The 16,162-nt window shown below is 38.5% G+C and overlaps 1 protein-coding gene across 3 annotated transcripts in view; it reads right to left on the bottom strand.

Moving 5' to 3' along the window:
* Positions 1-16,162, bottom strand: part of CUBN (cubilin) — a 233,315-nt gene that overhangs the window by 59,976 nt on the left and 157,177 nt on the right. For all 3 annotated transcript variants that reach the window (XM_039877480.1, XM_039877479.1, XM_039877481.1), the window contains 9 exons: positions 15,393-15,567; positions 13,439-13,617; positions 12,022-12,231; positions 11,259-11,399; positions 10,419-10,600; positions 5,006-5,177; positions 3,674-3,880; positions 2,262-2,411; positions 327-448 (listed from right to left, as the gene is read on the bottom strand). In XM_039877480.1, coding sequence (XP_039733414.1) covers positions 327-448; positions 2,262-2,411; positions 3,674-3,880; positions 5,006-5,177; positions 10,419-10,600; positions 11,259-11,399; positions 12,022-12,231; positions 13,439-13,617; positions 15,393-15,567 — 1,538 coding nt within the window. The remainder of the gene's footprint in view (positions 1-326; positions 449-2,261; positions 2,412-3,673; positions 3,881-5,005; positions 5,178-10,418; positions 10,601-11,258; positions 11,400-12,021; positions 12,232-13,438; positions 13,618-15,392; positions 15,568-16,162) is intronic.

Here is a 16,162-nt window from a genome sequence, read left to right on the forward strand (position 1 = left end):
CAAACTAAAGTCTTTAGGGGACACTACTCAGTCTCCTGGGCTGGGCTGGCAACTCACATTGAAAACCGAAAACACTTCTCTCCTGGAGCAAGTATCTTCTGCATATAGCTTCTCCAGTGCTTGAAAAAGAGAGCTCATTCTTCATTAATTGTAAACTCATAGATGTCAACATATCTATTCTAATGGGAACATTTTAGGGAGAGAACGATCTGCTTACAAGATCAAACTCTAATAATTGCTTACTTAAAAAAACTCTGTTCCCACACAGGACATGATATTGTAGTCCTGTAGTCTCAGAAGCATTTTACTCAGTCCTCAGAACTCACAGTGATGGTGTGGCCTTGTGGGACTTCCAACAACCAAGAACAGTGGGTCAAGCTGTCGTAAGAGGCTGGATACTTAGGGCTTGAGATCGCTCCGCTCTCGCCCGTCTGTATTCCACCACAATCTGAAATTAGATTTGTAAACTTCATATAAGAAGGTGGGGGGTGGGAACCCTGCATGGCCAAAGTAAGTAGTACTTATAGCTGTCATACTTTATGATTTAAAAAATACAATAAATGAATAAGTAGATGAGATGGGATAAAAGCAACGTAAAACTGGTGGAAGATTAGAAGTAAACAGAATACCATACAGAGAATCACATGCTGAAAATAGGCTCAAATTTAGTAAAAATAAGAAAGAAGATAATCTGTACCATAAATGGAGAATAATTAGATGTGTGTATAACTGAGAGTAAATGCACTAGGGGCAAAGAAAATAACGCTGCCTTTCTTGAAAAAATCTAGGCCAGTGAAAATAAATGTAAGCCTGAAGAATATGATCAGTACCATAACTAAAGACTTTGTCATTTGATCATAAGCCCATATGTCTGTGATCATCTATCAAGGTTTACATTAGCATAACATTGAAAAACAGACAAATTTCTAAAGCACAGTATGGTATGATGTTTCACACAAATTATACTTCTTTCTGGAGCCGGACTCTTTTTTGTCAATCTAATAAAGAAAAATCAACTGGCAAAGTGGTTGATTAAGTAGATAATCAATCTCACTCCTTAGCCCAGTCGACCATTTGATTATAACACAAAAACTATTGGATACAACTATAATCAAAACATATTTCGATTTATAGCCAAACTTAATGAAAAGAAAGGCAATCTCCCAAATCAATGAATGATAAGAATACTCAGATTCCGAGGGGTAATCTCAAGCCAAGAGCATGTAAATCTGAGGGAATATAGAACCAAGATGTCGGTCCCAGAGATTGGGGTCTAAGGGTTTGCTGACCAGACAGAAAGGGAATATACGGCCTTGGACTCACCACAAAAAGAAGGGCTGGAGTTGAGACTCTTACATGACGCTGGGAATCTAAAAGGACTGCCATGCTATTGAAAAGGGACTAGAAAAACTTCAGTGGCCCAGAGAAGCAGCATGAAGTGCTGCTTGTCTTAGGCTAGATTTTCAGGTACAAACTGAATGTCACAGATATAAATTTGACACAAGACATTAGTAAAAAATATCCAGTAATAAATTCAAAACATACATCATGACCAAGTAGATTTTATCCTGGAAATGAAAGAATGGTTTAACGAGAAAAATATTTCAATATAATTCATCACATTAACATAGCAAAGGAGCAAAAAAAAAAAAAAAAAAAAAAAGATCATCTCAATAGATGCAGAAGTTATCTAATAAAATCTTACATACCTATTCACAGGAAAAAAAAGTTTTGTGCACTAAGAATTTAAGGGAATTTATTTAATCTGATAAGGAGTATTTGTTGGAACTCTAAGGACAATCAATATATTTAACAATGAAATGTCATAGACATTCACATTAAGGCCAGAAACAAAATGTCATCATCCTTCCACTCAACATTATGATGGTGGCTTGGCTAGTGAAATAAAACAAGAAAAAGAAATAAAGTATATGAGCTAAAATAAAAAGTCACTGTCATTTGCAGATTTGATTGTTTACACAAAAAAACACCAAAAATAATTTATAGAGAAAATATTAAAGCTAATGAGAGTATAGCAAGATCTCTGGCCTACAGATCAATATAAAAAATTTAAAAATTCCTAGATATCCACAACAACAAACCAGAAAATCTATTTAGAATGTCTTATTGACATTAGCAATACAACCATTAGCTACCTAGTAATAAATCCAGCAAAATATATGTGAAATTTTATGGCAAATATTATAAAAATTTTATCTATTATTTTATTGCCAAGAATTGAAAGCTTAATCATGTCTTACCTGTAAAAGAATACTCTGCATGGAATCCAGTATGTTCTACACGTTCGTTGGTGACAAAATGTATCCATACCTGAGGATAAGGGATAACCAATGGCATAGAAGGTGTCGAAGGTCCACAAAATCTCCATATCAGAGGTCCATCAGCATTATCTGAAAAAATAACACACGAAGTGCCATTACTTATATAGCTTTTGAGAAATAGTCAATGGATTTAATAAGAATCAATAAAAAACATTTCAAGGCATTAATTGACACATCATTAAATTCTGCTTTAAGAGTAGACATCCACATAGTTCCTCTCCATCTTTGTCAACATGTTGCTTCCTGCTGCTTCAGAACATTACCACCAGCAAACTAACTTATCTTCTGCTACTTTCAGCCTCTTTTTCTTTAAATTTTGTGATAACATGAAACTTGGAGAATCTCTGTCTGACAGCATAGAATCTACAATGTTACTTTCCTCCTCTATTATTTTTATTAGTTTCAAGCATACAGTACACTGGTTAGACTTTCTATAGTTTATAAAATGATCCCCCTAATTGCTCCTTCTCTCCTCTGGCTCTCCACCTAGCCCATATGATAATGCTAACTGCATTCCCTATGCCGCGCTCCCCATCCCCATGAACCTCTATCAACTACTAATTTGTACTTCTTTAACCCTTCGCCCCATTTCTGTATCATTCCAATTTTAGTATATGTGCTGCCAAAGCAAGCACTATTTTTATTATTTTTTTAACCATGAAAAGAGTGTCAATGTAATGATGGGGCAATTTGATGGATAACCTATGTGTTGACTATAGGAAAAAACTAAAATGGATTCATCTTCCATGAATGAAAATATTTAAAAATTCTTAAAGGAATTATGGTTTACTAAGTACACCTTAATCCTTTCTGTCATGAAAACAAAGACAAACTTGACCGCTCTGGGAAAGATTCCTCAAACAGGTTCCATGTGCTTCTCTACCCGGTGCATTCCAAAGCTGCTTTTGACTTCTCAGGCCTAAGGAGCGATCTACGGCCTGTTCTGTGAATCCTGAAAGTTCAGGATAGCACTGACAGTCTGATCATTGCATGTTCCAGGCTCCAAGAGAAGGAGTCTTGAGCAGTAGGCGATAACTGAAAGGGGAACCTGAACTCATTAAGAGAGCAAAGACAGACCAGAGTCTCTCCTGGGTAAATCTCACAAGTGAGACAGAGTCTAGTTGTAAATGCTGACCCATCTCCCTCACTATTCAGAGGGCATGCTTTCCTCGGCTGTGTGTAAATGGAATTATGGCTTCGTCTGAACAACATTTTGGGGGGATCTTATGTAAATACATTACAATAATTTGACTCCTTTCACTGTTGGTGGTCTCCAGGCATAAGAAAAATATCGTAGATAAATGAGAGAAGTGGTCCTTGATTGAACTCACCAACTCGGAACTCTAGGACATCAAACTGACAGTCTTGGTGACTTTCAAGGTAAAAATCCTCAAAATGAATGTAAATGGATGAATTTCCCTGACTCGGATTGCTGAGAGTCCATTCACAGTTTAGGTTTCTTGAGTAATTACTGACTCCATCATAGCCAGGAGAAGTAAAGTTTCCTCCAGGGGAATTTGTAAGGGACCCGCCGCACACTAAGGAAAAACAAAGGCAACAGGGAAAGTAGCAGTGAGATTCATACCGTAACAGAAGACACAAACAACACAGGAACAACACTACAATAACAGCCGCAACATTTTCACTGCTCTGATTTGTTTTTCTAGTGAAGTAAAGGTTGTGGGTGAAGGGCTGACTCCTGCATACAAACTCTGGAAGGAGTTTCTGTGGGTTTAGAATAAAAGATGTGCAAAGATAAGCAGCTTCATTTTCTTGTAGTTGTAGACAAGGTGGGTGAGGTTTGGCTGTGCATCGGTATCTCCTAATTTGGGCCCACTATTCAATAATACTTAATTTAGAGGAATATGAAAATATAAGGGTGGTCCCAATGACTTCTGATTAGCAATTCTCCACTTGACCCCAAAATTTAATTGGATCAAATAGATCACATAACATCAGTGTGGCAATAAATTTGCCCCTTTTGATAGGGAATGAAACTCTCCTTATATCAACAAAATAACTTAGAGGGTTTTTTTTTTTAATATTCAATTCCATTCTTCCTAAATTTAAAAACTCTTAGATAATAATACCAATATAGAAAGTAGGAGGACGTTTAGACTAGAAAAGCCACATTTTGTTTAATTTTTAAATACTCTATGTCAAAAGCAAACCCCTCATTTATTTACAATGGAAATGTGTATATGGATGGATTAAGAAACAATAAAATATGTCTGTCTTCAATTAACATAGTTACACTCTGGAAGTGAGTTACCTTCTAAGAGGTAGATGGTCTCTCATCATGAAATAATTGACGGAGGACTGTGGGACTAGAAACCAACTGTAATGGCATCATGGCATGGAATTGGGCTAGAAGTTCTTCTAACAGCACTTTTAAAAGTTTTAATTCACAATGAAAGTTTTCTTACCAAAACCGAACATTTTGCTTTTGTGTGTGTGTGTGTGCAGGTAAAGGCAGGTGTGTGTGTGTGTGTGTGTGTGTTTCTATATGGCATAGATTTTCTATCTGGTTATATATGTCTGTCTCACATAGAAGATCCTAGGTATAATTTTGATCACTAAAGTGAAAATACACGGCTCTGCTATTGGCAGCAGCTGTGGGGCTATCTGCAATGCATTTCTGTATTTATAACATCTTATGTTACCTGCATCTTCACTGGATGTGTAGGAAGCAGTGAAGCCGCCATATGGCCTGGATCCATCAGTGAAATAAATGACTCTCATTGTGTTTCCTGAGGACTTGATCTCGTTGTTTACGTTCACACTGCTACACAGCTTTTCGAGCTGGGGTGAGTTACTTCTGATGCCATTGAATATCTGACGAAAACACAGTTTAACGTTTAGACGTGCAGTCCATCTTACTAAACATTTCCTAAGAGGTTACAGTCCCAGCCTGGACACACTTCCTTCTAAGGAAACCTTGTGCCAAAATGAATTACTTAACAATACGGGTTCCAAGCCCAGTGCCACAAACTTCTGCATTACCCAGAGCATATTTCGTGGCCTCAAGGTCATTTCACTAAATGAAAATACTGCAGTAATGCCATCCTGCCATGTGGTGACAAATGAAAAACTGTCGTACTCATTGCAACTGGAAACCGTGCTCTAAATATAAAGCAGATAGGCCAATATGCTTAAATCTTACTTCACAAAGTTCATTGATGGGCAGTTTTTCTTAATAATGCATCAGGACCTTTGATATTTGGAACAAAGGCTTAAATGTTAGTCTCTAATGATGTGAAATATATAATGACTCTAATATTTTTAAATACCTTGAAAAGTAATTTTAAAAAATCAATTTCAGTATCAATAGTTCTTTCCTAACTGCAAATGGACTCAAGCTTCAATATTCTTACTAATTTGAATTTTTTTTAAATGGATTATTGGTGATTCCTAAATATTAAACAATAACTCTAGTTGTGCTCATAGTTATAATAACTGGCAAAGCATTATTTCACTTCTGTACAAAACCAAATGAATTTTTTAGCATGCCTGGTTTTCACAATGGAAAAAAAAATCCAGAAGTAACTAAACAATAATTGATCGATTGAGTGATTGGTTAATATTCCTGTTTTAAAAAAGGATTCGAATGGCTCACAATCAGAAATAATGATTCAGAATATGACATCAAGAGCTATGGGGAAGGAGAATGTATTCCATAACAAAAGATGTAAGCTTTTTTATTTACTGTAATTGGCCGTTAAATTTAGCTCTGTGGAGGCTTCTAATTTAAAGCATCTTCTAGCTCACAGGACCAGACACAGCATTTCCTACAATTTTCTGAGCATGGAAAAAAATGCCAGATTCTGCTAATAACCCAGATGGACTACCTTATCCAATTAGCACAACACCCTCTCAGATGCATAATATTATCCTTCTTTTCCAGATTAAGACGGTAGAATTCAGAAAGATTATGCAATTTGCTGAAGTCTAAAGAGCTAGTAATAGTAGAATTGGTATTTGAACCATCCCTCTGATTCTAAACCAGGAAGTAACATATAAGGAAACAGAAGATGACAAATATTTCAATAATACTGAAAACAGGAATGGGTAACCTTTGCCAGAATCAAAAGGGATTGTTAGCAGCTACAGGCTAATGGGACATGTTGGAAACCATGATCAATGACCTTTATCCTTGCCCCACTGTCTGCCCTGAACTTAGAATTATGATGACTAAAAATTGTGCAGACATTCATTTATCACATGAACTCCTGCCTTTAGAAGCCACCAGTGTGCTGTTTCCACTTCGCTCCTCCATTTGTGTTTGTCCTCAGTAACTACAACCCCCAGAAAACAATGGGGTAAGAAGTAGGCATGCAGATTAGGACAAACTCTAAAATTGCTATAAGTGGGAATAAAATCAGGCACACATCTCACTGTGGTGCACACTACATGGTATAGCTTTTCCTCACTCCATCTGGACAGAGAGTCAAATGGGCAGCTGAGTTTAGAGGAATCATATGGTTAAAGCTGCCCTTGCTCAACATGTAGACTTTAGGAAGTCTTCCTTCCTCCCTCCTTCTTTTCTCTCTCTTTCTCTCTCTGTCTCTCTCTCTGTCTCTCTCTCTCTCTCTCTCGCTCTCTCTCTCGCTCTCTTTCACATACACACACACGCACACACACACAAGTTCTCAAGTAAACAAAGGGTGAGTAAATCCCTTTGTTTAGAGCAGAGTGAAAAAGAAATGAAACAAACATTAAACCTACAAAATATAGTTCAAAGAAAAAGAATCATATTAAAGATTCAAAAAACAAATTAATTCTAAAAGTGTTTCTTTGTTGGAATATTAATCTCCCCAGGAGAAAAGACCTCTAGTTATGACATTTGTAGTTTCTGCTAATTAAATGGTCAAGTCACAAACTCTGTCACCTCCCATGAAGCCCACAAGTTGACAGCTCCTGTCGTGCACACAGAGCTTCCAATCTGCCATTTAGTACTTCATTCTTAAATATAAATGAACAGCCAAGGGTCATCAGACATTTAGAGAAATGTCTAATGTCAAGGTAGAGACCAATACACGTAAACAGGAAACAGGAACTTGAAGGAAACTTACCCCCAGGGAAGTGGCATGATAGTTCAAAATTATGATTAATATAGTCATATGTGTATGTGAATATACTGAATATATGATATGTAAAGTGTATCATATATTCAAAGAAAAGGGTAAAATAAGGATAATTTTAGGTATACACATTCTCAAAAACTTTATCGTCCACGTCCACTTCTTTCGAGAGCTACGAGTACATATGCCTCACCAAAAGAGGAAATTAACCAAGAAAAGGAAATGCTCATATCATGAAATCAGGTATCCAGCCCAGAAGAGGAATGAAGGGACTTGGAAATTTGGTGATGAAGAGAAATTCCAACACGACAGCTGGCATCAGGCTCACAGCTAATGGACGAAGGAAGAACATTGCTAAGGAAAATGAATGAACATGACAGATGTGCTTTATCATCTAAGGCAGGGATGTACACCTGGACCGGAAAGTGTGTGGAGAATTGGTGATGCACAGAAAACCAAGAAAAAGTAAAAAGGACAATGTTATTATTACTTGGAAAAACAAAAGCAAATGCTACCGTAGAACACGACCTGGCTTTGTTGGGAATGGTGTTTACATAACCTCAACAAGTAAACAGTATCCGTGACTTAGTATTTTGGGAGGAAGCTGGATAAGTGCGTGAAGGTGCATATCTCCGTGTGCATTTGCAGTGGTGGAGTGGGGTCTGGTTTGTGAAAATGTCTAAAACTAAAAAGTAAAGAAGTAGCAGAATAGGAGTATTATTTTGAAATAATGACAGACACTCCACAAGAAGTAGCTAAAAGGTGAATGAAAATGGATGCCTTGGACATCTATGATTCAGAGATAGGGAAATGACAAGTACGAATTGATTTAGAAGTTGTGGTAATTACTGTAACTTTAATTATTTGAGTTCTAAAACTATGACTCTTTATACTACCTTTCCTGTTGGGAATGTAAATATTCTGCTGGTAAGATTCTTAATAATCATTATATTCAATGTGACATCAACTATGGAAACAATTTCAAAGGAAAAAAAACAGCATATACATCAAAATTTTAATAATGAATGCGTGAGATTCCAAATAGTTTTATATTTTGCATTTTCTGAACTCTCCTAATTTCAATCAATCAACAAAGATCTTTTATATTTATAATCAGAAAAATAGATTAAAATCAGTATACAAGTGAATTTATGTCCCATGGTTACAAGTATATAATATTATTCATTGCCTAGAAAAGAAAATGCATCAAAATATAGTGCTGTGGGAGTAGTTAATTTTTTTCTACTTCATCCTTGTCTCTATAGATTCATTCAATAATGGGGAAAATGTTCCTATAAAACAAGCAAGTGTAGTCCAAAATTTTCTGGCATCAAATAAAAGAAAATATACTGCTTCCATATTTTTAATATCTGATAAAAATTTTCAATTCTTCAGATATTGGAACTTGGCAAAATTTGAAGCTCGAACATAGTTATTTTAGGGCAATACAAAACAGTAGTAACATACAAAGACGTGTCACATTTTTTCTTTGAAATTCACTACCCAACAGGAGACAATTAAATGGAAAGCAAGAGTGGCTTGTTAGTTAAAGGTTAATGATAACCTTTCCACTATTCATTCATTCAACAACTATGCCAGGCTCTGAGGATTCAGCAGTGAACAAAAATAAGTGCGTGTCCTAATGGAGCTCGCATCTTAGTGCGGGGAACAGACAATAAACAACAGGCAAAGAAAGAAATATGTGGAATGTCAGCTGGTGTGAAATGCTGTGAAAACAAAATGCAGGCAAAGGGAGAGGCCCTGCTGGGGTCTGTTTAGCGTGGGGTGCTTAGGGAAGGCCCGGGATCAAGTCATTCGCAGAGACCTGAATGAAGTGAGAGCGTGAACCCCGCAGCCACCCAGAAGAGATGATGCGCATGTGAAGTGGCTTGTAGGAGGATCTTAGCACGTTCAGGAAACCTAAAGGAGTCCAGCATGAGTGAAAGAAGAGAGGAGCTTGAGTTAGGAAAGCAGAGGTAGGAGAAGGAAGGGACAAAAAATAAAGTAGGGCCAGCGGGCCACTGTGAGGATCTGGGCATTTCCTCTGAGTGAGATGAAAGGCCGTTGGAGGACTTGCAAGAGGAGCAATGTGATCTGACTGACAGGGAAACGCTGGCTGCTGTGTTCAGAATGCAGCGAGGCAAGGGTGGAGGTAGGGAGGCCAGTAAAATAGATCTCAGCGAGTGGTGACGGTGGGAGTGGTGGATATGATAGGGAGTTAGATTCTGGATATTTTTTAAAGGTACAGCCTGTGAGACTTGCTTATGGATGTCACATAATATGTGAGAGAGAGGACTCCAAAACAGACATCAAGGTTTTTTGACCCAAGCAACCACATGTTTGGAATTGTTATTTACTGAGAAAAGAAAGAGAGAAGAAAGGACAGGTTGGGTGGGGAAATATACTGATATTAATCACAACCGATAGAGTGTGTATGCATATAGATCTATCATTTTACAGTTAGTCTTTCACACACAGACCTCATTTGCTTGCTTTTGCTAAGGGCCAAGAATGCTGAGGGTATAGCTGAGAGCGTGTGAGCTTGGCAGCCTGGAGGGCAGGCAGCCACGATCTTCCAGGGGCATCGCCCAGTGCTCTGGCAGGGAACAGGAGTCCGGCAGGCCCACTCCTCCGCCTAACACTTTTGGGGATGGCTTGTGCTGTGACTCTGGTCTCACTCAGCCATGTGCTACCCATAGGCTTAACTTTTCTCTGTTTGCTCAGTTTTGTCATGTGTAATGGTTATTTGCTCTTAAAATTTATCCTACCTATGACCCTGATGTATGTGGTGACAACTAACAGTCTCTTAAAACAGCTTTTACAAATGTCATGGAGGTTTACTGTGATCTTGCTCTAGTATCTAAAATACTAGAATTTTCTGAGATACAGTTGCGCGATGGGAATACTCCCGACCTAGTTCTCTAACTATGATTTATGAGTCAATAAACTTCTTGAACAATGGAACATGATATCCCCAACTGCACAGGACACTTACTGTCACATGCTCACTGGTGCAGGATGGATGAGCTTCCAGCCTCAGGTCGTTAAAAGTCAGCGTGACCCGCCTTCCTTCCTGCGCAGTGATGCTCCACTCGCAGATCCGGCCGTGAGGATTGGGGTTCGGGTAGCTGGGAGACGTAAACGTTCCCGTGGGGCCCCACAGATCCCCGCCACATTCTGAAGGGGAAAAGGCCCAAGAAAACTTCCCTTCAAACCCACCGACCCCTTCTATAAGGAATGTGCCCCAAGTTAAAGCATTTCAGTATGCCACTAGACAAAAATCATTGCTCTTATTTACGTGTATGTGAGGACTTATCCACATTTGTAATTACTTCCGGTCTTCAATATTTAATCTTTGTTTCCGTGGATGATAGTTCACTGGCAGCATTTTAGCATCACAGCCTGAGCCATGAGAGACTAATAAATGTAGTAATCTTATAGTCTGGAAAATCAGAAGGCTAAAGCAATTATCCTTTTTTTCCCCCAATTGAAAAATCTTTATTTCACTTGAGTTTGTCAGGGAAGTTGGAACGCAAATCTTGAATAAGCGACGGACTGGCTTTCTGCAGATGAGCAATGCAGTCAGCTCCCACCCCTCACGTCTCTCACAGAACTAGTTCCCTTCCTTTGTAGCACTGATCTCAGTTTAAATATTTTACTTATTGGTGTGATTATTTGGTTAATATCTGCCTCTCCACTAAAACGTAAGGTCCAAGAAGACAGGGATCATGCATTTTTTTCCCCTCAACTATTACAACACCAGAGCCTAGCGTGGTGACTATCCGGTATAGATGCTCAATAATATATACATTTTTAAATGAATCAATGAACTTACCCTCCAAGCTGGATTCAAACCGTAGTCTGAATCCTGGGGCAGTAAGAGAGCCATCTGTGACAAATCTGACCAAAGCGACATTGCTGGAAGTGTCTATGCTCTCAGGAATGGTGTTTCCACAATATCTGCCCAGTAAATTTCCTGTGAGGGTCAAATAATTGTGAAAATCTAACCTCTGCTTGAGTCATTCTGCACGTATGAAGAAAATAATAAAAGACAAGACCCTGCCCACAAAGGAAGGATCACCTCTGTCAAGAGAAGAAGGACAAACATGCATGAAAATCGATGTATTTAAATATGTGAAGAAGTGGAACAAAAACTGCAACCAATCAGGGCGAGGGCATCTCAGCACAGTGAGCAAGGCTAGCTCACTTGGTTAAAGAAATGGTCTGAGGAAACAGAGTGGCAAGTGTCCATCTCATATTATTTCCAGGCTCCATTGCCCCTTCCTCTCCTTGCCCTAAAGGAGGTCCCTCAAATAACTGCACATGGCACGGAAGGTCTCAGCAGGAAGAGGGTGCCTTCTCAATACAGTGCCCTCTCCAGGGAGAGCTACAGAATGACACCTGGGGCTTTGGACACCCACTGCACGTGGGCGAACCCAGGGAAGGAGAAGCTGGCGCCGCCCAGAGCTGACTGAGCTGCGCTTCTTTGCAAAGAACAGACACCGTTTCGCCCTTCTAGGAAGTGAGGACACTTCAGAGGCTGAATGAGTACGTGTGAAAATACACACCCCCAAGGAAGGCAGACACATTCCACTGACCAGAGGTATGGTTTTCCCAGATCTCCACAAAGTCTTTTACACAGCCCGAGGAATTCTGAAGGTTCAGGTTTTCAAAATGGATGGTGAGATAGTGTCCTGAGGGTCCCTGGAGACGCCACTCACAAAATAAATTGTCTGTATATGGAAGTGTTGGGTATCCGATGCTTTCAATGACACCACTGTGCCCTGTCACTCTCCCCCCACACAGGGCTGCAAGAAAAATAAAAAAATAAAAATAAAGAGCAATATTCTATTATAGTATTTTTGTTTTTTGTTTTAAATCTCACCAGCACATTTGAAAACTCTTAGGTGCCAAGTGAATATGAATTGAAGTTTTAAAAATTCTGGAAGTGTTTGGTTAGTGCTTATTATGGGAAATCTACTATTGATATGAAGAGAAATAATACCACAAGTTTAATCCAATAATGGGAAATGAAAGACTGGAACACTGTGGAATGACATGTTTTGTAATGTCTAATTCTCTTGGGACTCCATGTAAAAGCTAGTCATTGCAAGCACGCTTCATTTCAAGAACCAACTGACAGATCGTTAGGGCCTGCCTTGTACCCCATGTTGGTGATCCTGCGGACTGAGTCCAAACTCAGCTGAAAGGGTGCTGTGGTTCACTAGTGATGCCAGCCTTTCTAGTTGAACGGTCAAATACAGTTACCGCAGTAACCAGTATCTCAGGGCCATGAAAGTTACCACCCAGTCATTTCTCATTAGCTGGATGTCATAGATCGAATTATATATAATTTGCCTCAGGCTATGAAACAACCTATGGTGTAGGTTAAATGGTGTTAACAACTAGGCTTTCTGAGTTTGGGCTATATTTAATACGCTTAGTTATGTCCAGACCCACCTTCAATCTATGTCATTGTGACCATATTATAGTGAATCTTCAGCAGGCATATTTATTGCTCATTTTTTAAGTAAGTAAATCAAAACACTGAAGGACATTCACTTTTTGTCTACTGACTGATTTGGCACTAGACTTAGTGGGAAAAATCCCAATTATCTATTAATGAAGAGGAGGTCACAGTCACTGTTCTAAATAGAGTTATTGATTACTAAAAAGCTTTACTATTTAAAGTAATATTATGTATGTTTCATAAGAGGAAGAAACAAAAATTTGATTTAACTGAGTATATTTTTCACAAATTAAGAAAAAATACAAAATAGTCATGTTTACTAAAAAGTGCTTTAAAATGAAAATCAAAGTAAAAACTTTAATTGATAAATTAAAATGATAAATTGATAAATATTTATATTCCTTACCTATTTTTATCATTTAAATAATTATTAAAATTAGGCAGATAGACAGACTTCTTTTAAAATGCTGTGCTTTTTTTTTTAAAAAAAATTTTAATGTATTTTCTATCACTACTTTCTTATTGAATATAAAATGTGTTGTTACCTATAGAATACTTGGCCTTGAATCCCACACTAGTGGCGCTGTTGTCAGTCCGGAATCTCATATATATCACCTCTCCTGAAGACAACTGACTGCTGGGCAAAGATGTCCCACAAAACTTGGAAATTATTGGTGCATTTGAATCAGCTCCATCTCGCAACTCAAGATAATTGGATGTACAGCTGAAGTGGAAGAAAATTCCGTTTCATACATAAAGATAATTGCTTTGACATATTTTGATAAAGAGGACTTCACTAACTTTCTCCAAGAGCATTATCAAATCATCATTTCTGGAGCACAACACACTACGACAGTCAATTTAAGAGATGTGTCACTTCAGAATATTGTATATTTTTTCTAATCGTAACACATCCATTAGTAGCTCAAAAAGACTGGTTTTACATGTACTACGCTAAAGAATATTTACTTGCCTTCTACATTCTGAATTAGTTTTACAAATATAAAACTCATTCTCAAATTTACCCCTAGGAATATCAAAACACCAAGTCTTTTGTTTCACATAATGATTCAACACATTGAAATCGAGAGTCCTTACAACTTTGATAAATTTAGTTTTAAGTCTTAGCTCTATAAATCGTATCCCACCCCTCTCTATACCCTTCAGAGATCTAGCCTTTCCTCCGATAATCTGCAACCCCCTAGGTGGCAGAAAAACAGCAGCCCTGACCTGACAATAGTCACATACACTCCAGACCTCTGGCAGGCTAAAGATAACATCTCGACTTAAATGTGTTTCAGCTCCTGAGTCCTAAGGTGGAATGACCCCTTGGCTACTTTCCCATGAGAGTAGGCAGAGGGACTCTCAGAACAAGACCTCAGAACTGTCCTCAAGACTGGAAGAAATGATTCATTGCCCTCACCTCACCTCCCACCCATAGGCTCCCCACACGACCCCAAACCCCTAAGCCATAGAGTCTTGTGATTTGCCCTAGAGAATCTGTAACCTACACAGCATCGGGGAGTCCTGGGCTTTTGAGCACTGGCTTCCGGTTCTTCCAGATGGCACCATTCATAACAAAAGAGCCACTATTTCTCTCCCGCAGTTCTTGATGTCTAAGTGTTTGGCTCTGCCTGTGCCAGGTGGGCAAACTCTTTCTGATCTATACCATTTCACATGACAAAGATGAACTCTCCCTTGAAAGCTTTGTGACCTGAGGTAATTTAGAGTCTCTGTTAGAATTTTCCATGTCCATAAAAGTGGCAAGTGTTAGCCCAATATTTCTGGAGAGAGTCAATTAGCCAATTAACGCTCGGTGAGCAGGAGAGTGGCATCATATGATATGGCCAGAAATGGTGAGCAAAAGCTCTCGTATCTAAGTTTTGTACCACACACTTACTCGTGCGAATGTGTACACACTTTTGTTAAATGAAGAAAAAGACAGATGGTTTTTTTTCAGTCTACATAATTATTCTCTTTGTGTTCAGCATAGTAAGACTTACTTTCTGACGTGTAATCTTTCAGAATTCTTATTAAATAGAGATTAGGAATTGTATTGTACTTGCTTTAGTCCTGTTTCTGACACCGGTGACCCCTGGTGTCATATAACACAAATTTCCATTTGTTAAACAGATATTTTATCATTTATGACACTGAGTGTGAGGCTGGGCAAATAAATACTCATCTACCAGAAACACTATATTTTTCCTGTGAGAGGAAGAACAGATCACATAAATCTCAAAAACCCATTCTCTATGTACATCTTGGAGGATGTACATAGGGTCACGAGGGACAATATCTGTGTACATCATCTGCTCAGCTGACAGGACAGTGGCTGGCAGACAACGTTTTCGGGCTGGAGGCTTTAAGCATTTTCCTTCTCCATCCCTAGATTTCCGACGCAGTCTATGTTGCTGAGAAGAGAAGCAGGAAATTGTTTTGTGACGGCTAAAGAATACTAACTCTGGGTAGGAAAGAAATTAAATGGAGGTGACCTACTTGGGTGTGATTGTAATACTGAACTGATCCTCAAACTGCAGTCTTACGAGCTTTCCAGGGGGAGCAGAGATAAGCCAAATGCAATCAGTGTGCTGGGGGTAATTGTCAGGGTGGTTGGGAGAGGTCACGTATCCAGCAGAATCCGCATCATGGATGTAGATGTTGCCCCCACAGGCTGTCAGAAAACACAGTAAAATCAATCTACATTCTGAAGAAAGGGGATGCAGTCAACTGCCATGATCATTTTTCATAGTCTCTTTAGCTGTATTTCCAAACTCAATTTCCTATCACCTGAGATTATCCTCATTTACTTTTTAAGCAAATAAATTCTGAATTTGCTCTCAAGGGAGCTACCATAGGTGTCCTTTTTTAATTTGCCAAACCATATATTCTCTTCAGAAATTTCACGCTTCTTTAAAGCCAACAAAATGATTATGTTGCACGGTGCATGCAACAAAACGGCATGAAAGCACTACTGTATCCCCACCACGTGGATAAATAAACGCACTAGTACTTATAACTGCCCACTGACTGTTCGGTTCAGTAGAATGTGCAGAGCTGTGATCTTCATGTGTTTAAAAGACTAAGCAAATGTATATTTGTACAGCTCTGGGTGTTCACTCATGTTTCTTCAGGATATAGATGCATTCGAAGAGCAAGAGATGAATAGCATGAGAGAATTTATTAGCCATTTTTTTTTTTTTTGCAAGAAGATAAATGAACTTTTAATACTTTTCTAAAGGACCAAAGTACTAGGTAAAAATACTTTC

The sequence above is a fragment of the Pteropus medius genome, unplaced genomic scaffold, assembly GCF_902729225.1.
Source record: "Pteropus medius unplaced genomic scaffold, Ma_sr-lr_union100, whole genome shotgun sequence".
Taxonomy (NCBI): domain Eukaryota; kingdom Metazoa; phylum Chordata; class Mammalia; order Chiroptera; family Pteropodidae; genus Pteropus; species Pteropus medius.